The sequence below is a fragment of the Pteropus vampyrus genome, unplaced genomic scaffold (genome assembly GCF_000151845.1).
Source record: "Pteropus vampyrus isolate Shadow unplaced genomic scaffold, Pvam_2.0 Scaffold121, whole genome shotgun sequence".
NCBI classification, from domain to species: domain Eukaryota; kingdom Metazoa; phylum Chordata; class Mammalia; order Chiroptera; family Pteropodidae; genus Pteropus; species Pteropus vampyrus.
In genome coordinates this window covers 264,074-287,473 of record NW_011888902.1, presented here as the reverse complement: position 1 = coordinate 287,473, position 23,400 = coordinate 264,074, and the positions used below count along the sequence as shown (strand labels likewise).

Genomic DNA, 23,400 nt, shown 5'->3' with positions numbered 1-23,400 from the left:
ACTCAGAGGAGGACGAGCCTGATCGATGAGAAAAATTCACCCAAGTATAAAGAAAGAGAAAATAGATTTAGAGGAACAGAAATGTGTCTGGTGTATGGAAGGAGTGAGGAGAAGTAAGCAAGTGTTAAGTAGCATCTCCTCGTGGACCATTATTGAATTTCATTCTAAGAGCAGGAGGGGGCCACTGCAGGGGGTTACTCTGGGGAATTCAAAGACATTCTTGACCAATGATCTTGCCTCCTTAAACAGTAGTGGTTTCAGGTGTACTGTGTATGACTTGACTTATGTATGTTGTGAAATGATTATCATAATAAGTTTAATTAGCATCCCTGAATCTTACCTTTCAAACTTACCCAACTCTCCCGATTCTTCTAGTTCTGCTTCCAACAGCATATTTCACATTATCCAGCACCAACATCCTTAAACGCTGTGAGACTCTCAGTTGACAGCTATGCTGTCTCCTAAAATAGAACCCCTTGCCCATCCATAGTCTTTGAGGTGAAGAGTGATTATGCTATTTTCTCTCCTTGCCTTGCATACTTCATGGGTCAACCCTAAGTATGAATGGAGGACTTGGGCAATTTTGGGTATTTTCTATTTCAATCCTGGTTTCCTAGATCCCATACCGTCTCATGTAACATTGCCCTTTTAAGTGTGCTCATTTCCTCATTCTGGTCTCCCTCAGCCCCCAACCATCATAGAAATAGATGCTTCCCAATCCATAGAGTTGGATATCTTGTCACAGCAGAGTCCAGGCACAGACAGTAACTTGAGAACTAATTGGTACAAGAGGCTACTCTCATCTGAGGCGGACATTGTGGCTGAGGGAGAATTTAGGTGATGATAGGTTCTGAGCAGGGAGGCTACATCATGAAAGGGAGTGAGACCTTCTGTGACAAGGAGATACTGTGATGTGGTGATGCCATGATGATGCATTCTGACCCCAGCAGCTTCACACAACTCAGGATTCCCAGATATGCAAGTCTGCCCCAGCAGACACGCGCCACCAAGTATCAGGCTGACTTTGAATGGTATGACTTTTTCACCATTGGCAAGCTGTGTAGCCAAACCCGTGCCTCAAGCTAGAATATGAGAAAGCAAGACAAACGGTCCCAACACACAGAGTTCACTGGCCAAAGAGCGTTGTGGCATCCAGTCTTATTTGCAGCTAGCTGACCCAGGTGATCTGGTATGGCTAGGAGAGATACTCATGCAGAATATCCCAAAGTCATTCAAAATCGGCCACGTGGAGGAGTTTCTGGCTGGGGCGTGCTGTTTCAGAGAGGTTAGATGTATTCTCCCGTTCCAATACTGTAGCTTGTCCCTAATTGCAGGAGTCCCTTCTTTTCTCTAGATTCTGTGTCCCCTTGGTTTTGCTCCTGAAACTAGATTTAGAGTCAAATCCCCAGCTTCCCATTCCCTGGGAATGCAAGGAATTCAGACAAATGGAAGAAATGAGAGGCCGACAGGTCACCAGGTATCAGCAGGGGAAGATGAAAGAACAAGGGAATGGCCGATAGACTGTGTCAGCGTATTAACACGTCCGAATTGGGGCCAGGATCGGACCGGCTAGTAGGCACTTTTCTTTGCATGAAATTTCCCCACAGGAAACAACAGCTTAACTCCCTTCCTGGCATCTGAGGCCACTGTTCTCATCATTTTAACTTCATAAGTTTCATAGAATGTCGGTCAGAATCGAGGCACCGCTGCCCTGTCTGCTGTGCACACATGGTGCAGCCGTTTCGGTCACAGGTCAGCCGTGCCTAGCAGTACCACGCCATTTGAACACCAGCTCCGAAGTGTCCTTGCTACCTCTCTCCTGTCCTCATTGTTGGAGGGGGCCCTGCCTCAGCTTGGTACCACTGAGTGCCTATAGGATAAAGTTGAGAAGAAAACAGGGCTTACTCAAAACATTGTCTCTTCTTGATCCACCAGTTTTTGTTCTGGAGTAGCTATATTTAGTGTAAAATTATTATTTTTTGCCTTCGGAGGACCTACATGTTTAACCAATTGATTATACTTTGCGTGAAAATCGATGTGATCTTTTCCCAGTTTACTTTTGCTGCCCATGCAACACAAAATCTATTTCCCTGACTTAGGTGGCATTTCATGCATTTTTTTAAACATGAAATTGTAATGGTTCAAGATTAATGAGATTTAAGAATATGTGTTACTTAGATCATGATGAAAGTATTTCAAAAATATTCCAGAAAAAAAAACAATGATTATTCATAGCAGTATAAAAGTGTGACGTTTAAATCTTAGTAAAGTCAACTGAACATTGGTTAGATGCGTTCAACAAAATAATTATTGAATACTCAGATAAAGGAATTATTTATGTTATTTCACAATCAAATTAGTAAGTGACAGATTAGTTAATTCAAGGGAATTTGGTATCCATTAGAAAGGCAGACAGGTATAAAGTAGAGGGGAAGTTCAGGGGACGGAGAGATTATTACTGGCTGGGGTGACATTTCACTCCCTTGATAATCTTTCATACCTAGCTCAACTGTATCTGGACCATTGCATTCATTCATTCTTTATTCATTTATTCAAACACATATATTCAAAACCTACAACGTGCCAGATATTGTGCTAGATACTGGAGATGCAAAATGAATCTAGCACCATTCCTTCCTTACAGTGTTCACTCGGATGGATCAAATAGTCATGTAAGCAAATCACTGTGACACAGCGTTGCAAGCACTATGCTAAAGGTACATGGGAGGAAAAGGAGAGGATAATAGCTCCATCTTGTGCCAGGGGTCACAGCAGGATGTGTTAGGGACATCTTAAAGAAACAGGCATTCACTGAGACTGGACAGCTTGAAGGTCATATAATCGTTGGTCAGGTGGAAGAAAGGAATTCAGCAAAAGGAATTACAAGTACAAAGTCATTGTTACAAGCTAGGTATTTGCATTTCAAAAGCAACTCTTCAAATATGCTTTAAAAATAATTTAAATGCCTCATTTATTTTTTAACAGCCATTGAACTACCTCTAAACGCAAACTGATCCACCTGGCCATAGACGTTCAAGGAAACAGTCAAATTGTTAAACTGGAAAAGTTAAGAGTTCGACTGACACTTGTGTATTTAAAAATAACCATAGTGTATTTCAAGGATGAAACAGGCTATATTTGATTGCTATTGATTTTGATGGCTTTTGTTTCTTACTCTAAGCTTTATTTTAACAGTTCTGAGAACTAGGAATGTAGAGAAACGGAATCTCCAGAATGAAATGTATCATTAAAAATAAATTCTTGTTTCCCTCACTTCCTAGATTTAGCAGTATTTACGCCCCACCAGTTTCTACTCAGTGCTTGTACACATGCGGGATGCACAAACAGCTCCCTGGTCATACTGTATACGGCACAGCTGCCACCAGAGCATGTGGATTCTCCAGTTCTGACCATCCTGGATTCTAGAACTATATACATACAGTAAGTAGAAATATCGTCCCTATCCCACACTGGTTCATGCAAGAATCCCAGGGAGTTCAATCAAGGGAAGGGTTGGTGACATAAAATTAATTTTATTGTGATTAAATGCATAGGGGTGATTAGTTCCTTGGTTCTGGGATGCTTTGATTATCACTTGCCAACTTAATTTCCATTTTGTCTTTGTGCAATCAGGCCGAGCTACATGTGTACACAGATTCCGTGCAAACTTCAGTACGGGAAACACTGACCACTTACAGGGCTGCCTTGGGCTTTTTATACGGGAGGCATTATTTGTTAACGATTTAGAATTAGAGAGTATACACATATATTTTTTTTTTGAGTGTGACCTAGGACCTTCTTCTTTTCTTGCAGTTAAAATCACAAGAAACTTTCACATGTAGGCATGTTCAGGTTATTTTCGATATGTTAGTGCTTTTTACTCATTTCTTAATACAAGAGGTGCAAGGTGTATTACAGTACCGAATTAAACCTCCCTTGCCACCAGTTAATACTTATTTACATTCATGTCTCTTGGTCTCAGTTTTCTCATCTGTAAAAGAAGAGTTTGGGATGAATTAATTATGATATTCACTGAGGCTGAAAAGCATTATGATTTGTATCCCATTGTTCCCAATCTAAATGCTTCTGTTGGTTTTCCCGTGTGCCCTAAGCTGAGTTCATGTTACTTATCTCAAATGCTTTCCCACTCATCTATGTATTCCCAATGTCTGCCTCTTCCACGACCACCCTCTCATTCCCAGGACACCCTAGAACACTCTCCACTTTTCCTTCTGCCCACCAAATCCAATTTAATCCATCGCGTGTACAACCTATGTATCCAAGTCGTGTGCGCCTCCTTCAGGAAGTCTTAATTTAAACCTCACTCTTTCAGCCCTTCTAATCCTCAACTTCTCTGTATTCTGTAGTTGCATGTTAACGGTTAGATTACTGTCTTTTTCAAGACAACTATGTTATTCTCTCTCTACCCTTTCTCATAACTGCTCAGATGTTTTATTTTTCCCAGTATTTGTTCTGTGGCTTAAATTCAAAATCAAGTACTCGTACATCTTGTGTTATTAGCTAATTAAAAATATAAGTAACTAGAGAGCAGGTACTATGTCATGTTTTCTTTATACCATTCAATAGGTGTTTAATAAGTACTTTTTTTTTTTTAAGTGAATCACTTTTGAGCTTTCAGTGTGTTTTTTTATAGCGACATAAATCCAAGTTCATGTACGTCCTTTAAATATCTCACGCGTTTCAGGTTGGGCTTGAATGAGTGATGATGATAATGCTACGTGTTCCCATTCCTAGGTGGGTACCACCAAGACAAGTAAATGGGATTCTGGAGCGCTATGTATTATATATTTCAAACCGCACACGTGATTTTGCCGTTTGGGATGTCGTCTACAACAGTACAGAGCTTTTTCGGGATCTCACGCTACAGAACCTTTCGCCCGGCACGAAATATCTCGTCAAGCTGGAAGTAAGTTCATTCCACTTTCACCACTTCCTCTGTCCCCATTTCTTCCCTCAGTGCTTCTCTTTCCTTTGTCCCATCTTCTCCTCCTCCCTTACCGAAAACACAAAAAAAAAACAGCTAAAACAAAAAACCTCATCTATTGCTATTTGCACTGAAAACTCACTTCACATCCTCAATGCGAATTCTGTCGGTCTGATCATTTATTTTATATTACGCAGCGACAATCTGAGTCAGTAGATTTTCCCAAATCTAATTTAGGAATATCGGTAATTATTTCTTTTTTATTATTTGTGGAATGTCATAATTGTTGAGAGCTTTTTCTAAAATGCCTGGATTAATAAGGTTATTTCCCCATGGAGCGAGAATTCATTTGAAAAACAATGCACAGTGTGAAAATTTAAGTCTTCTATTTTAAAATGAAGGTTTAAATGACCCCCAGATATTCTTGATTGTTATTATATTCTGGTTTACATTACACTTCTATCTCAAAAGAACAGTCACTTAATAAAACCCTAGAATCAACATAGTTTAGAGGTTTCTTTAGACAGACAATAGCATTTTTAATGCAAAATAACACTTTTATACAAAGGTCTTTTAAAAGACCTTGATATTACTGTGGAATTTATACTCAGTACTTCCTTTTGTTTTTTGATGAAATATAATCTTTTTTTTTTTAAGTTTAATAGCACATCTGAAAATAACTGAATATAAACATGAGATTGTCCCTATTTGTTTTAAACACACTGTTCATTTTATAGCAATACCTATATAAGGATATTTGCTTTGATAAATGCCATAGAAAATATTCTGCTCTTGATTATGAATAAATTTACATTTATGTAGACACTGTGTATGCATTCATTTTACTTAACATGCTCTTGAGTGCTCTAAATATTATACCACAAGAAAATAAACTACATTCAACTATCGCTAACTGTCTGACCTGACACCAAAAAACAAGGGCAATCAGACAATGACAGAAATCCCGTTCAGAACTGACTCCGTGTGCCTAGGTACTCAGCACGCAGAAGGGTCTGTGATCCGCAGCTTTGATTATTTAGTTTTATTTCCCGAGATGTAAGAAGTATACTAATTTGATTTTCAAAAGCTAATACAGAAATCCACACTGTTTTCAAAACAGTGGTAAATATCAAAATCTAGGAGTCTCTTGCTCAGAAGCAACCCAAATTAAACAGAACTTGTTGTGCTCTTGGTTTTTATGGGAGGCAAATGACACGAAACAAAGTTCTGCTCTCAAGGCAGTGTTTAGGATATGCTGTGCAGTCAGTGAAAATTCGCCTTAATCTCCTGTGTCATGTAAATCTGTAATACCTTGAAAAATAAACACCACTAGATTTTGATTTCACTCTCCTGAGTTTCAGTTCAGATTCTCCACTGACTGTGTGACCTGAGGTAAATTCACTTAACCACACTGAGTTTCATGTTTTTTTTTAAGACTAAAATTAGTACTTTAAACTAAATGATTTTTTTTATTTTTTTAAAATAGCTCGATTGAGTTATAATTGACCTATATATATTTAAAGTATACAATTTGATACGTTTGACATAATGTGTATGTCCTATACATTGTGACATATATATATATAAAGACACACACACATATATGTATATGCATACAGGCAAGATAATGAATTTATTTACAATCTCAAGATTTTCCCTGTATCCCTGTGTAAACCTTTCGTTTGGTCCCTCTATATGCCTGCCCCCATCCCCAGGAAACTAAATGAGTTTTAATGTCTCTTCGAGCCCTAAAATTCTCTGCCCTAAAATGCTAAAAATGTGACCCCAAACAATAGTCTGTGGAGTCAAACGAGATCTGTCAGTCACCGAAGAGTGTTGGTGCAAAGTGTCCTAAAGACATGGAAGTCCTTGCCCTAACTCGTGTTAGAGAAATAAATGTGTTCACGTTATTTTCTATTTCATTGTTAGGGCGGAAAATACACTAATATATTTTCAGGAAGTATTCAACTAAAAGGTTTTCTACTTAACTCTGTTAACCAGTAAATGAAATGAACCAGAACATTTTAGGTTCATCTCGGTTAATTGAGGGATTATTATGTATTTCACAGTTTCCACATAATAACTGGCTTTCAAGGTCATTAGATTAGCGGACAGAGATCAGGTTCTCAACCAAGTGGAGTTGCCTCTATGGATAGTCTTAGTACTGAGTGCTGGAAAACAAAACATACAGATAACAAAGCCTTTAAGCAGACGTTAGAATAGAGAAAAATACATGGGAATTGGAACCACTGTTATTTACTCCAGACCCAGAGCAGATATGTTACTTCCTGTGGCTTCATTTAATTTTCCTTGTTGGCTAGATTATAAACTCTTGAAGGGTACAGACTTTGTCTTTCAAAATTCTGTCTGCAGAATCGAGCACAGTGTGTGGTGGAAACTGGAAGCTCAATAAACAATTCCTGAATGAATGGATGAATGAATACTAAGTATATTTATTTTATTAAAAATCTGAGACTTCTGATATGAAATAATTAATTTGCTGAAAAAGGTCAGAGTTGGGGACTGTGTGATTCCAAACATGTTCTTTCTTCTGGAAGAAACAGTATAACATGTTGCTACACTCAACAAATGGTATTGTAAAGTGTGATAGCTCCAAATAAAGAGAAGTCAGCTATTAAATAAAGAAGCTAGTAAGACAGACAAGTATCATGATACGTATGGTTTGATAATTTTCAAACTACTACTACCCATTTGCCTTTTGAAGAATGTTAAGTGGAAAGAGTCTTGGAAATGGTGCATTTAACTTTTCAGAAGATCATTTATAGATGATGCAGCCTTGGTTTTTTTTCCTTCGTATTTTAAAATATGCTGCATTTTTAACATCCTCAGACTCTACTTTCTGAACACAGACCATCGGAGGAGAATGCTAGTTTTGGATGTTATCGTCAGTCATGATTTAAAAAATAATTTATATACTTCAATTAGTTATGCATTTCATTGTACCAAAATTCAGTCCCCTATTTTGTCAGATTTTACTTATCACTTCAGGGTATTATTATGACTACAGTTCTTTTTATTGGCTATAATTGATAAGAACTATAGGAGATGTGGTGAAACACCTTATTTTAATGGCTTTCAAGGACCTTGCCATTTCATAAAAACATCTTTAATTAGCCCACTAGTTGGTTTAGTTTTTCCAAACCACAATTTTAATCAGTATTCAGTGGCATTGAATGCAGTGGCCTCTGGTGCTGACTTATCACAGAAGATACTGATTGGTTCAACTTCATTTAGATAATATCAGATTAGACCAATTAGAAGCAACTTTAAGAACATTTATTTCCTTATTGAGGGAACTAAGATATTGTACTACTCACTTATACCTCTAAACACATGCCAAAAAAATGTGGGGGAAATATATAATTTGCAGATAATTCTGTTTTTCAGCCCTTTTTAAAATTCTGCTTTATTTACAAGGAAAATTATCTCATGAACTCCTTGAATTCTTAAGAGGTTCTTCGACAAGTTACTAGTTTATGAATCTTCGATGACATAGTCCAAGGAGCAGTCCTTCCAAACCAGAGAATTTCAGTTATCCCAGAAGGCATCATAAAGTCCTGAAAACAAATTTTAATTCACATTCTGTTTTTTAAAAACACATAATTTTATGTTATCTAGTACAGTATTTCTTTGGGGAGAGTTAGGAGAAGATTCTTAGGACATGAATGAGAAAAACAATAGTGACAGGTAGACTGTCAGAATTAAATCCTGTTGTGTTAAAATTTAACAATCAAACGCTGCAACGTTTTTCCCCTCACAAGGAAAAAATCTAGGAAATACAAGTGGAAGGGTTTATCTCTCTGAGGACTGAAAAGAATGATCCTTCGACCATTTTCCTGTGATAACAGCTACAGCTATCTCACGTGACTTCTTTCCCTGCCGTGTTTTCTGGTGGACTTTTAGCGTGTTGGAAATATTTAAATGTTTCTATTTTAATGTTTGAGTAGCCATTCTTGGGCTAACCGTGACTGTCCTAGAGCTTTGAGTCAGGGTTTGGATACACGCTCAATTGATTCCTCTTTATTTGCAAAGATTCTGTTCTCAGGATGAGTATGGTTTCTCCCTTACATATATATATGCAGATGCCACAGCTGAGAATTAGAGGAAACCCACAGAGGTTAATTAGGTCCCCAACCTTAATGCAGTTTCATGCCCAGGCCACAATTTAACCCATCTAAAACTTGCTTACCCTGATAAGACTTTATCCCGAGGACACAGGCTACCGTTGTATTCTTACGATAGGAAATGAGATTGATCTCCATGTCTGTTGGTCATATATTGTTATTTATGTCTAATGGAGAATTCACAACTCTTTGTCTGAACGTTGCAAATAGTATACTTCAGTTTAAGAAAATATCTTTAAAAATTAGTCAACTTTCTCCTGTCTTTAGAGAAAAGAATACTGACTGCTTTAAATAGCAAAAGGTCATTCCCTCATCATCAGACTGAAGAGCAGAGATGGGCCCAGAGAAGTAAAGACATGTTTTAATTGTTAATATTAGTAATATCTACTTTCCATGAAAACGAACTAAATAACTATCTGCTTTTTACATTGCTCTATGATTCTGCTTCATTTTCTTACTGATTTTGGTAAAAATTACGTGCTTTTTGAAAGATTTTTAAATTTTATTGTGTGTATTACAGTTATAACCTAGAGCGACGTGAAAGCTTCAGTGTAGTTTTCAGATATCTATGTTATATAAAGATATAATTGCTAGTATTTGCTAGCAAATTTAATCTAGAAAAACCCTATGCGTTTGTCTCAGTTTCATGGAGAAACGCTTATGCAATAAGGCAGGGAAGATATTTTCCTAGCGCATTTAAACACTTCTGAGATTATTTGCCGTTTGTTATGAACGTGCACACGGACATCTCCAAATATCTTTCCAATGGAAACATTCTCGTTTCCGGCATCAGTGGCGCTTTAACAGAACATTGAGGCTGGGCTGGGACGGAGTCGGGGATTGTGTTCCATCGTCCTTTTAAATTTGTCAGACATGTAACAAAGCTCATGTCCTCTGGCATATAAGCAAATGATTCGACCCTCGAAGCCCTTGAACAGTCACTCAACAACTTCTTTGTTGTCGATATTTTAGGAATATTGTTTTAGCTGATTTCACATTGTGTTAGACTTTAAACGAAGTAGTTACGCTGTAATAAATAAAAGGCAATTATATTTATTTTACATCTTTTTCTTTCCCCCCTAGAAATCACTTGTTTTATCCTGAAGTAGTCTTCAGTTTTATTACTTTTCTCATGTGGTATGCTCGCACGTGTGTGTGTGTGTGTGTGTTTAATTCATTCTAGGAACCCTCATGCAAGGCTTATTCATCAGGGCTGTTCCCCCAGTCAATATATGCCCTATCTGTAGGCTCTAACTTAAGATGTATTTATATTTCTTTCATTCATATATTCTGGGTTATTTTCTAATTACTGGAGATGGCTTTCTCGTGTCTTAAAAAGCAAAGAACTCTTATTATGAATTGTCTTTCTTCAGCGCTCACCTAAACTTTTGGGACCCACAGTAAAATATGCTGCTTTTCCGTTTGTTTTCTCATCGCTGTTCAGGCTTGCACCGGGGGCGGGTGCACCGTGAGTGAGGCCAGCGAGGCCCTGACTGAGGAGAGCACACCTGAAGGCTTGCCAGCCCCCCAGGTGCACGCATACTCACCTCACAACTTCCACATCTCCTGGACGGAGCCCCAGTACCCAAATGGTAAGTGAACTCTTTTAGCCTCAAGTTAAAAAGATGATTAGCAAAGGTAAATTAATATTCTAAACAGCAGCTTATATGTGGCACTTAATTTCTAATGATCATTTTAGCACATAAAATACCTGTGATGGTATCATTGTCTGTAGTTGGGAGATTGTGGGTTTTTAGGCCAACACACAATTTTGGTGGCTCAAAAGTGCTCCCTTTTGATAGTTCTTGTGTACTGCAACTTATTGTTTAGTATGTTGCAGGAGAGGTAAAGAGAACAAATGAGGAGTCCCAAAGAAATGTCGTCGTGAGAGTGACAGTGTATTTTCAGTGACTTTCGGTTTTTGACAGTCATTACTTCTTTCTTGGAGAAGTGGAAATGTAGGAAGTTCATACACCTATTGTTTCAAAATGCTTTTGATTTAATAAGTTCACCTCAAAAGAGACCACTTAGAACTCTGTTATTTTTTTTTAAACATATTATTTCTAAATATTTCAACATGCAGTTTTAAAACAATACATACATTAAATGTATATACATTTATACTTAACTTGAAGATGACTATATTTCTAAGTGATATAAACGTCTTTGCATAGTTCAGAGAATTAAATTAGCCAGTTAAAGTTTGCTAAAATAAAATCTTATAAAGAATTTTTGTAATAGCTTGGGGTAGAAATTGCTTTATTCTATTATCGAATATATCTTTATGTTTCACACAGCGAAGTGCATTTTTCTAAACAATAGAAGCTTATATGCTATCAAATTTCATTCCTTCTTAAGACAAATATCAAGAAGAATTTTAATATCTTAGCAACTGTTTTAAGTAACACATCACGGAAAAATGAAATGATCTCTTTCAGCATAGCCAAAAAGAATAAAAGAAAAAAATTACAATTTTATTAGTTTGTCTTATGTTTACTACGATATTAATTATTCTAGTCATCTCGTTTTAATTAAACTTTTGGCAAATGCATTCGATGTATTTGAGGGAGTGGAGAGAGCTCTAGTAATTAGAGTGAATGATTATCTCTGCTATTGAAGTTATTCCTGTACCGTTACACATTTTCTAATAAAAATAAATGGATGTCTGCTTGATACTTAAACAGTCAAAAATCTTGTCATACTTCGTGTTCCACAAAGAAATCTAGTCCACAGGTGACAATGAAAATGTTACCGATTTGTCCCAGTTAGATTACTGTTAAATGCAGTGACACGATTTGCCTACTACAATTCCTTCCTTCCTCCCAGTCGTGCTTGAGACTGGCATTACAACCGCCCTCGGACTCCGAGGTTGACTAGAGAAATACTTTCTACACTTCAGAGAATCTTCGCATGTTATATTTTGTACATTTACAAGCAGTTTTAAAATATATCCATTAAACAATGAGAATTTGGAGATTTGTGTTAAGCTTTTCATTGTATTCTGAAGTTCGGTTTTAGTCTCATAAGAATTTTTTAAAAATTTTATTGTGGCGCAGTGATTAGACATTCAAAAAGTAATAGTTTTTTTTTTTTTTTATTTTTCTTTCTTCTCTTCTCTTCCCACCTTCTACAAATTTACCAGCATTTGGTGTCTTTTGTCCATTGTCTGGAGATGGGTAATCTGATCGTTGGAAAACATCTTGTCCTTCTGTGTGTTTTCAAAGACCCCACTCTTCCCCCTAAAAAAAACACACACACAAAGAACAAAGTCCAAATTCTTCATTCCGGTGTTCAGGTCACTCCCAGCTTGTGACTCAGCCTGCATTTACATAGCCTTGTGATACACTTTCCTTCCGAACCAACCTACAATATTTATGGCTGAATGCAGCATTGGAAGACATGGGTGTCGAGTCAAGTAGACCCAGAGTCAAATCTTATTTCTGACATGTAATAACATGTTACTTTGGGAAATTCACTAAATTCCATGAATCCTAGTTTCTTTGATTGTAGAATTGGAGTTAACAATTTGTACCATCTCTCTGTCTTTACACATGGAAATCTCATTCCTCAGGGCTAAACCATAGGCGTCCTGTTTCATGAAACTGTTCCACTCTTCCTTGAGTTTAAGTTAAGCTTTTCTCTTCTCTTGACCACATATCCTGTTTTTGTGCCTTCATAGTGACATATGCTTCATTCATCCTAGACTCAGATTTATTTGGGTATGTGTCCAACATGCCTACGAGAGGATAAGGACCACAGATCACCCATTTTTCTTTTCCTTCACAGAACCTAATACAATGCTCTACTTTCTGTTAATACCTAATAATATTTGGGTTATTTAGTTGTTTCTTGTGAAAAGGCACTTGAACAGTGACATATATACTGTAGAGTCCTGGCTCTTTGATGATACCAACAGATAGAATAGAAGTAGTTATAGGCCACTTCCTGAATGTATTTGAAATATATTTGTTTAGCTGTGTGGGGTATGTGACTAGGATTTTCTTTTAGGAGTTTGGATTTTGCATTTGAATTTAGAATTTTAAATTTTCTTTGTTAGAGTACTTCTCATTCGAAAACAATGGAACTAGGCCTGTATTACAACGTATGTTACATTATCGTTGCTTCCTAATTTCCGAATATGCTGAAGTGTAAGGCAATTAAAGAATAAAATAGGTTTCATCTTTATGTCGCTAAAGAAATGCTTTCAAATGGTTTTAAATAGTGTTTCTCAAACGTGTCTGGTCATTAGAACCATCTTGGGGGCACGGATTGGAGAAGATTCTAGTGCTCCATCAAGAGACCTGAATAGTCAGAATGTCCCATCAGCTTGGTCACCATCAAAATGCTGATGAGGTTTAATGCGCCTCTCTCCTTGGGACCCTTTCCAGAGGCCTCTGCGTGGATTTCTATTACATTTTAAATGCAGTGTTTCCAGTTGCTCTCTCGTGTTCTCTGCTGCTCCGCCTGCCCTTTCTCTGTGTCCCTCTCCCACTGATTAGCATCACCCAGTTACACCAGCCAGAACCCTGGGAGGTGCCCTTGACCTCAACCCTTGCTCACTTCCGATTTCCCTTGCCACCTAACCCTCCATTGCAGTCTTCTGATAAAGACCAGTAATATTCACCACCCAGATAACTTCGGGGGCCTCCTCTTGCCCCGCAAAAATCTGAAATTGTTCATTCAAAATATATTTTGGTGAATTATGTAGTGCTGTCATACTGATGATAACCAATATGAGTTTGCCCAATCTTTAATCCTTAGGGTATCAGATTTCCTTGTGGGAAATATCCATGTAAGCAGATAATCACAAGGTTGGGATGTGCACAAGGTACCAAGTATGTGGAGGAGAGGCTTCCTGTAGAGACCACCGGGCTGTGGCTGTGTCATCCCGCAGGGTCTTGGTTAAGATGGAGCACATCCAGAGAAACATATGTGTTTAGATGGTCCAGTTCTGCAGCAGGTGGTGCTCGTCTGGTTTTGTGTGCTCTAGACTCTAAAATCTTGGCTCTGTTGGTCAGTCATATTCCTCAGGAGGTTATTTCACTAGGACTTTATAAATATGAAAAAAATGTTGAGAAACAGTGACAAACTACGAAAGATATAATAAAAGGTTCTGATATAAATCTTTAGTTCTTGCCTTTCAAGCGGATGGTCAGCTTTAGCTTAGGAAACAGGCTTTCTGCTTTTCGATCGATTCCGATTTCAATGATCAGCTCCCATTCATGAAAGTTTGGTGATAATCCTTACATAACAATATGGTGGAAACATCTTTTCACGGCAGTTAAGTGCAGCTCAACTTTACTCCTTGAAAGGCAGTATGAAATCCTGCAGAATGAAACCATAGCTTAGGTGACCCATCTTTTATTGATGGACATTTAAGCTACCATGATTGTGCTCTTATAAATAATGCTATTTGCTGTAATTGCCTTAATCTGCCAAGTAGAGTCTTTAAGTACTGGGTCATTATCACTGGATTCACACCTACGACTTTGCTTTCCTTCAAATATGCCCTGCTTAATTCTCGTTCCTGGCTTCCCATACCTGCAGACGTGGCGAAGTGACACATCGAAGCACTTTGCATCCACTTTCCCTCTGGCAAAGGCATTCTTTACAGGCTCTGATTCCAGGCAGGATTTAAAAACCCCTGAAAAGAGCTCCTTTTAGGTCTGAGGTGGACAAGAACTCTTTGTCCCATAGGACCATGGCTCTTCCTTTGTAATACTGTCAGCCATCAATGAGAAGTCACACAAAAAATTACTGTCTAATCAGTTCGTGACCTGCATTGTGTAGATTACAGTTGCATGATTAGAATTATACTTTTGAGACCTTCCACATTCTCACGAGCCATAATTCCTTTCAGGAGCTTCGGCCATAGAATCTGTAAATATGTTTTTTCTTCACACCTAAGGTCTGCCTTGCTAAAGACAGCATCGACACCTGACTGTACCAAACTATATCTTATTGTCTCACGTAACATGTAGTGGCATTTTAAACTAATTAGAATTTTAAAAAAAAGTACTAACTAAAAATATAGAATATGAACATTCTTCTCCTTTATGAATACTTAGAATTTCTTGTAACGATCCACTGTCTTTACCTACGTACATTTACCTAAAACAGTTTCCCTGTTAGAACATGACCCACGTGAGGGGTTCTGTGTGCCTCGTCTACTCTTCTAGTCCCAGCACTTGTCAGGAGGGCGCTGGTCATGGAGCAGATGGGTATTAAAGAGCCGACAAATGAATTAATGTTTACCGAAGATAGAGATAATAATAACATAGTAATTGTGTCGCTGTGAGAAGCATATGCGTATGCAATCATATGACACACACAAGTGCGCATCTGCAGCGTGCTTTACCATTATGTAGTAGAGGTCGGTGATCTCAAAGGTGGTGGAAAGGCATCACTCTCTCGGCCTGCAGCCTTCTGTGTCAGCCTTGCTTTGTGAGAATTTATACCGAGACTGGCAATGATGTCAATAAGAGTAGAAAAATTTTAGGAAGTTGATTATTTTTGTCAGACTTGTGCATACTACTGTGAGGATAAGAGAGCATTTTGTTCAGTTTTTTGACCTTGTACGTTATTTCAGGAATGGGTGACAGAAAAACCAATTATACACATTTTATATATGCTGAGTACATTAAGAGATGATCATAGAGAAATAAAATGTTATAATGTATGTACACAGAGGTGAACATGTAAATATTAAATACTCCCTTCATGCAAAGAAAAAAGGATTTGATTTCCGGCTAACAAGAATAACAATAATAATAATAGCTACAATTTATAACTATATGCCAGGCACATTTATTCTCACAACTGGCCCATGAAACAGGTATTATTATTCCCACATTCAGATGTGAAAACTCTGATTTATAAGTATTAAGCAACTGAGAGAAAATAACCTAGTTAAGTAGGAATGTAATACAGAATAAGATCTGATTCATGATTTTATTCCCTACTACTCTTTTGCCTCAACTTTTTGTAAAATGTTTGTAACGTAGGATTCCATCAAGCCTTGTTGAAAAAAAAAAAGCAATTTTTTAGTTACTTCGACTTGATCAGCCTTGTTCTTAGTGCCAGTACTCAATAATCCTAAGATCTCTGTTCTGATTTTTCTCTGATTAAAAAAAATAATAATAACTTTTTTAAGATTTATTTTGAAATAACTTTATTTTTAAAAAGTCAAAACGTGGTTCTATTTCCTTTCCTGGAAATGCTCAGTTTTAATAGGAGGAACGGGTTATAGAATCCAGTGAAGCACTTAGGAGAACTGCTTGACAGTTTTGAGCAAACCTTGTGTAACTTTTATGAAACACCTCCAATGAGTTTGTCAGGTAGAATTTCCCGAGCACAATCTTTTTCAGATTCTACCGATTCCATTTTTAGGAGAGCATAACGGTAATAAGGCATTTTCCACAATTTTCCACAATGTGAAAGCTATTCTCTCTTTTCCTTTTTAATTGAAGGATCAGTTATGCACGCAGGGACATATCTGCCACATGCAATCATCATCTAGGCTGGGGGGGGGGGGAGGGGACCCTCAGTTGATATTCATATTGCTATGTCGTACTGGAAAAAACAAACAAGTATGCCTGAAGCATCAGTATTCGCTAGACATGTTATTTCTATGACACACAAATGCATTGCTGTTCAATTCTTACAGTAAACAGAATTCTTTAGTTTAAACAGAGATACCTTGTATTAAATTTATGTCATATTGTGCTCGGGTTGAGTTTCCTTGGTTGTATATGGCAGCGTAGCGAACACCTTGGGAAATAACTTGACATAACATGATGAAGAGGCACGCAGATGCATACCCCAGCGGATGGGTTCCATGGATGATTATGACTTGGCTTCCCTGTGAAAATTAAACACCTTAAAAATTCTACCATTATGGAAAGAGAAAGGTGATAAACTTGAAACCGCTTACCCTAGATAGCCAATGGGAATTAAATATCCATTTGGTGGATTTCCCATTAAAGAACTGAATGTGTAGAACTGGATTAAATAACCTGATTCCCCTTTACCACATGGCATAATACTGTTTTATATTGTTATATCTACTGATTATTAGCACAAGAGATAAGTGAGAGAAAAAAAGCACAAAAAAAATACAAGATGGTGCCATATAATTCAATTCCCATAGTTTTTTTTTGTTGTTTCAGATATTTTTCTTCTGCCTCTCTTAACCCACTCTTCATTCTTCCCCATTGAGACCTGTATCCTAGGGAAACCTTATTTCACGTCAGTGAGATGCTCTCTCGCTCACTTTTCCCCCCTCTCTGGCTCCTCTTGGTTTGTCCTTGGATCTTCAGAGCTGAGAGGGTGAGAGGAGAATGGAGCCTCAGGACTCTTGCCTGGCTCTGGGCCCCTGCGCCCAGTTCCTCTGCAGAGGCTGCAGCTCCTAACCACGCACCCTTTCCTGTAACCCCAGCTCTGCTATTTGCTGTAATTGCCTTAATCTGCCAAGTAGAGTCTTTAAGTACTGGGTCATTATCACTGGATTCACACCTACGACTTTGCTTTCCTTCAAATACGCCCTGCTTAATTCTCGTTCCTGGCTTCCCATACCTGCAGAAGTGGCGAAGTGACACATCGAAGCACTTTGCATCCACTTTCCCTCTGGCAAAGGCATTCTTTACAGGGTCTGATTCCAGGCAGGATTTAAAAACCCCTGAAAAGAGCTCCTTTTAGGTCTGAGGTGGACAAGAACTCTTTGTCCCATAGGACCATGGCTCTTCCTTTGTAATACTGTCAGCCATCAATGAGAAGTCGCACAAAAAATTACTGTCTAATCAGTTCGTGACCTGCATTGTGTAGATTACAGTTGCATGATTAGAATTACACTTTTGAGACCTTCCACATTCTCACGAGCCATAATTCCTTTCAGGAGCTTCAGCCATAGAATCTGTAAATATGTTTTTTCTTCACACCTAAGGTCTGCCTTGCTAAAGACAGCATCGACACCTGACTGTACCAAACTATATCTTATTGTCTCACGTAACATGTAGTGGCATTTTAAACTAATTAGAATTTTAAAAAAAAGTACTAACTAAAAATATAGAATATGAACATTCTTCTCCTTTATGAATACTTAGAATTTCTTGTAACGATCCACTGTCTTTACCTACGTACATTTACCTAAAACAGTTTCCCTGTTAGAACATGACCCACGTGAGGGGTTCTGTGTGCCTCGTCTACTCTTCTAGTCCCAGCACTTGTCAGGAGGGCGCTGGTCATGGAGCAGATGGGTATTAAAGAGCCGACAAATGAATTAATGTTTACCGAAGATAGAGATAATAATAACATAGTAATTGTGTCGCTGTGAGAAGCATATGCGTATGCAATCATATGACACACACAAGTGCGCATCTGCAGCGTGCTTTACCATTATGTAGTAGAGGTCGGTGATCTCAAAGATGGTGGAAAGGCATCACTCTCTCGGCCTGCAGCCTTCTGTGTCAGCCTTGCTTTGTGAGAATTTATACCGAGACTGGCAATGATGTCAATAAGAGTAGAAAAATTTTAGGAAGTTGATTATTTTTGTCAGACTTGTACATACTACTGTGAGGATAAGAGAGCATTTTGTTCAGTTTTTTGACCTTGTACGTTATTTCAGGAATGGGTGACAGAAAAACCAATTATACACATTCTATATATGCTGAGTACATTAAGAGATGATCATAGAGAAATAAAATGTTATAATATATGTACACAGAGGTGAACATGTAAATATTAAATACTCCCTTCATGCAAAGAAAAAAGGATTTGATTTCCGGCTAACAAGAATAACAATAATAATAATAGCTACAATTTATAACTATATGCCAGGCACATTTATTCCCACAACTGGCCCATGAAACAAGTATTATTATTCCCACATTCAGATGTGAAAACTCCGATTTATAAGTATTAAGCAACTGAGAGAAAATTACCTAGTTAAGTAGGAATGTAATACAGAATAAGATCTGATTCATGATTTTATTCCCTACTACTCTTTTGCCTCAACTTTTTGTAAAATGTTTGTAACGTAGGATTCCATCAAGCCTTGTTGAAAAAAAAAAAGCAATTTTTTAGTTACTTCGACTTGATCAGCCTTGTTCTTAGTGCCAGTACTCAATAATCCTAAGATCTCTGTTCTGATTTTTCTCTGATTAAAAAAAATAATAATAACTTTTTTAAGATTTATTTTGAAATAACTTTATTTTTAAAAAGTCAAAATGTGGTTCTATTTCCTTTCCTGGAAATGCTCAGTTTTAATAGGAGGAACGGGTTATAGAATCCAGTGAAGCACTTAGGAGAACTGCTTGACAGTTTTGAGCAAATCTTGTGTAACTTTTATGAAACACCTCCAATGAGTTTGTCAGGTAGAATTTCCCGAGCACAATCTTTTTCAGATTCTACCGATTCCATTTTTAGGAGAGCATAACGGTAATAAGGCATTTTCCACAATTTTCCACAATGTGAAAGCTATTCTCTCTTTTCCTTTTTAATTGAAGGATCAGTTATGCACGCAGGGACATATCTGCCACATGCAATCATCATCTAGACTTTGGGCGGGGGGAGGGGACCCTCAGTTGATATTCATATTGCTATGTCGTACTGGAAAAAACAAACAAGTATGCCTGAAGCATCAGTATTCGCTAGACATGTTATTTCTATGACACACAAATGCATTGCTGTTTAATTCTTACAGTAAACAGAATTCTTTAGTTTAAACAGAGATACCTTGTATTAAATTTATGTCATATTGTGCTTGGGTTGAGTTTCCTTGGTTGTATATGGCAGCGTAGCGAACACCTTGGGAAATAACTTGACATAACATGGTGAAGAGGCACGCAGATGCATACCCCAGCGGATGGGTTCCATGGATGATTATGACTTGGCTTCCCTGTGAAAATTAAACACCTTAAAAATTCTACCATTATGGGAAGAGAAAGGTGATAAACTTGAAACCGCTTACCCTAGATAGCCAATGGGAATTAAATATCCATTTGGTGGATTTCTCATTAAAGAACTGAATGTGTAGAACTGGATTAAATAACCTGATTCCCCTTTACCACATGGCATAATACTGTTTTATATTGTTATATCTACTGATTATTAGAACAAGAGATAAGGGAGAGAAAAAAAAGCACAAAAAAAATACAAGATGGTGCCATATAATTCAATTCCCATAGTTTTTTTTTTGTTGTTTCAGATATTTTTCTTCTGCCTCTCTTAACCCACTCTTCATTCTTCCCCATTGAGACCTGTATCCTAGGGAAACCTTATTTCACGTCAGTGAGATGCTCTCTCGCTCACTTTTCCCCCCTCTCTGGCTCCTCTTGGTTTGTCCTTGGATCTTCAGAGCTGAGAGGGTGAGAGGAGAATGGAGCCTCAGGACTCTTGCCTGGCTCTGGGCCCCTGCGCCCAGTTCCTCTGCAGAGGCTGCAGCTCCTAACCACGCACCCTTTCCTGTAACCCCAGCTCTTCTTCTAGGTTCGAGAATCTGTTCTCAGCTTATCTTCTGCAAATGTGAGGATATTTACTGGCTCCTAGCTCTTACTAGCTGGGGATGCTTTATTTTTACGTGTTGCTCCCCCTTACCCTACCCATATTTTCGTAAATGAGCACCTCACTAAATTATCCTCGGTTGTCCACTTGACTTGCCATCAGTTTCCTCCTGAGACTGACTGATTTCTAAATCTCATTTGATCCACACTTAACACACAGTATTTTGGGGGCTGGATGTAGAGATAAATGTAAATGCTTTCCTTCATTCTAAGCGTACCAAAAGTAAATAAACAAAAATTCCCTGTCGTTACACTTTGTTTTGGCACACTAGATATTTTAAATGCAGATAAAAAGAACCATGTTCAAAAATTCTAGAGGCAAATTGTTTAATAAATCTGATATTTAACTTTTTAAATAGGAATCAACTTGATCCTTTTGAAATCTTTCTGTTATTTTGAAATCTTTGCTATAATTAATCAAATGTTGATTAATGACACATTTCCTCTTGAGGAGCTAGTTCTAGATATCAAGTCCAGTTTAAGGGTCAGTTTCTCAGATGTTTTATTCCTTACCTTACTCAGACTGTTAGCATCTACCTTCCTCACCGCCCCCATTTTTTCTTCTGTTTCATCTGATTCTTCTTTAATAATAAGCTTCACACGTGCATAATGCCCTTAGTGTCCTCACTTAGATTGAAAGTTTTATGAAGGCAGGGACCAGGGCCACTTTGATAACTTCTGTATTCCCAGCATGCAACACAATGCCTGGCACATAGTAGGTGCTCCATAAACATTTACTGATGAATCAGATTATGACCAAAACCAAATCCACTAAATACAGCAGATTTTCTCCAAAAACTTATAATATTTAGTATTTTTCTCACTGTACTCTCTCAAATTGATTGGGGCAGGGGAGGAGCTTAAAGAGTTAGCACATACATGTAAGCAACTGCTGGGTGACGACAGATAGCGTACCAGTAAGGAATGCACACCTGTCTAAAATGTATTTTTGAGAGCCGTGCAGGTTATTTTGTACAAGAGATGTGCAGTACGTGACATAGGTCAGGAGAGGAGGAGATTGTCGAAGGTGAAATTCCCATAGCAAATCAGGCTTTAACTTACCCTTGAAGAAAGGGGCGATTCTAGTTCATTCCTTTTATGTGTTAACACTTAATTCCCAAGGTACTTTTGTAATATGCTCACTCATTTGATTCTCACATTAACTCTGTCAGGCCACCAGGGCAAGGAATGTAAACACCCCCCCCCCCCGCCCCTGTTTTATTGGTGATGAAATATAAGTTCAAATTTTCTGCTTGGGCTCGCTGACCAGCTCGTAAAGGTGTGTGGTCTTGAAGGCCAGGTACAGTGAGAGGAGAGCTTTGCAAAGGGAAGCCATCGGCTCCAGGAGCTTAGCCTTTGTTTCCCGATTTTGTTTCTGGGGTTTACATTTTCTCTGCCAGCAGGGAAGAGAGTGTCCAGATGATAGTAGGCACTTGGTACCTAATTCATTAATCGAATGAGTAGTCATTTACCTGTCTATGCAGAAAACGGACAGTTAAAAATAATTGGCCAGTGTATACTGTTCTACACCTTGATTATTTTTCCTCTTGACATCTTTTCACATGAGTACATGTAGCTCTTTCTTGGTTTTTCTTAAAAGCTTAATAGAATGTCATTGAGTGGAACTGCAGGTCTTATGCCACCATGAGTCTTCCAAGTACGTGTGATAAGTGTCCATTCATTAGCGAAGCCGCATCTCATCCGTGCTGGCGAACCACAACTCACAGACAGCACTGACAGTGTGGTCAGGCGCTTGGTCCAGTGTACAGTCCTCAGATGGATCCTCATTTATCCTGAGTTAGTGATGCAAGGAGGATTCAGCCAACTGTTAGATGCTCAGGAATCCCCAGGGCTGCAGAAAAGGCCCCAGACCAGCTGTTAACTCCTTCTTTCTCAAACAAAAGCAAACTAAAAGGTTGAAAGTAAGAATAATTAAGGAAAAAAAAAAAAAAAAGTTTGCTTACTTCCATAAAGGTTCCATAAAGGTAGATATCATTTCTTAGTCTTTCTGCCCCACAAAGCACCAAGCATAGTACCTTTCAGGTGACTGACTTTCATTTAACATGTTAATCTTTTCATTGGGCTCATTTCATTGCTTTTAGGGTCGTAACATATTCTTCAGTTCTTAATTTGAGTGGAATTCTTAGAGGTTGTAGAAGAGAGAATTAGGCCGGAAATGGAGGGCGGGAGTAGGGCCATCAGCGGGACGGGATGGCCGGGCTCCACGCCTGACTGTGTTCGTATGACCTTGGGCAGTAGCTTAGCCCCTCCAAGGTGCTCACCTCTATAACACGACTGATGATGGTCTGTGCTTCTTGGTGGTGTCTAAATTAATGGAAGTAACTTCTATGAAGCATGCAGCCTATTGTCTAACTCAGAGTGTTCAGTACATTTTCAAAATAAAGTGTTTATAATTTCAAAAATACATGGCATTTCAAGAATATGGCATTTTACTTTTCCCAAAGCTGTTCATATATATCTTGTATTCTAGCCAAAAAAAAAAGGGAAATTGTCTCCTTAGGCTTTATTTAAAATGCCCACTAGGCTTTATTCATTAGGTTTCGTTACTTGGTGAATCTAGTCATTGAAAATTGTTATGTTAATAGATATTTGAGACTTATTACTAAGAGTATGTTTTGGGAACTGAATTATACAGTGTTTCATATAATACTTATGTCAAAAAGTCTCCTACTCAAAACAAACTGTGAAATTCATCTGAATATCTTGATAAGAAATGGACTGTTCTTTCCGG

The 23,400-nt window shown here is 38.0% G+C and overlaps 1 protein-coding gene across 1 annotated transcript in view; it reads left to right on the top strand.

Annotated features, from left to right (window-relative positions):
• USH2A (usherin) overlaps window positions 1-23,400 on the top strand; it is a gene marked incomplete at its 3' end in the record, with an annotated part of 612,524 nt that overhangs the window by 329,060 nt on the left and 260,064 nt on the right. The window contains 3 exon segments of the mRNA XM_011366141.1: window positions 3,282-3,441; window positions 4,756-4,927; window positions 10,535-10,682. Coding sequence (XP_011364443.1) covers window positions 3,282-3,441; window positions 4,756-4,927; window positions 10,535-10,682 — 480 coding nt within the window.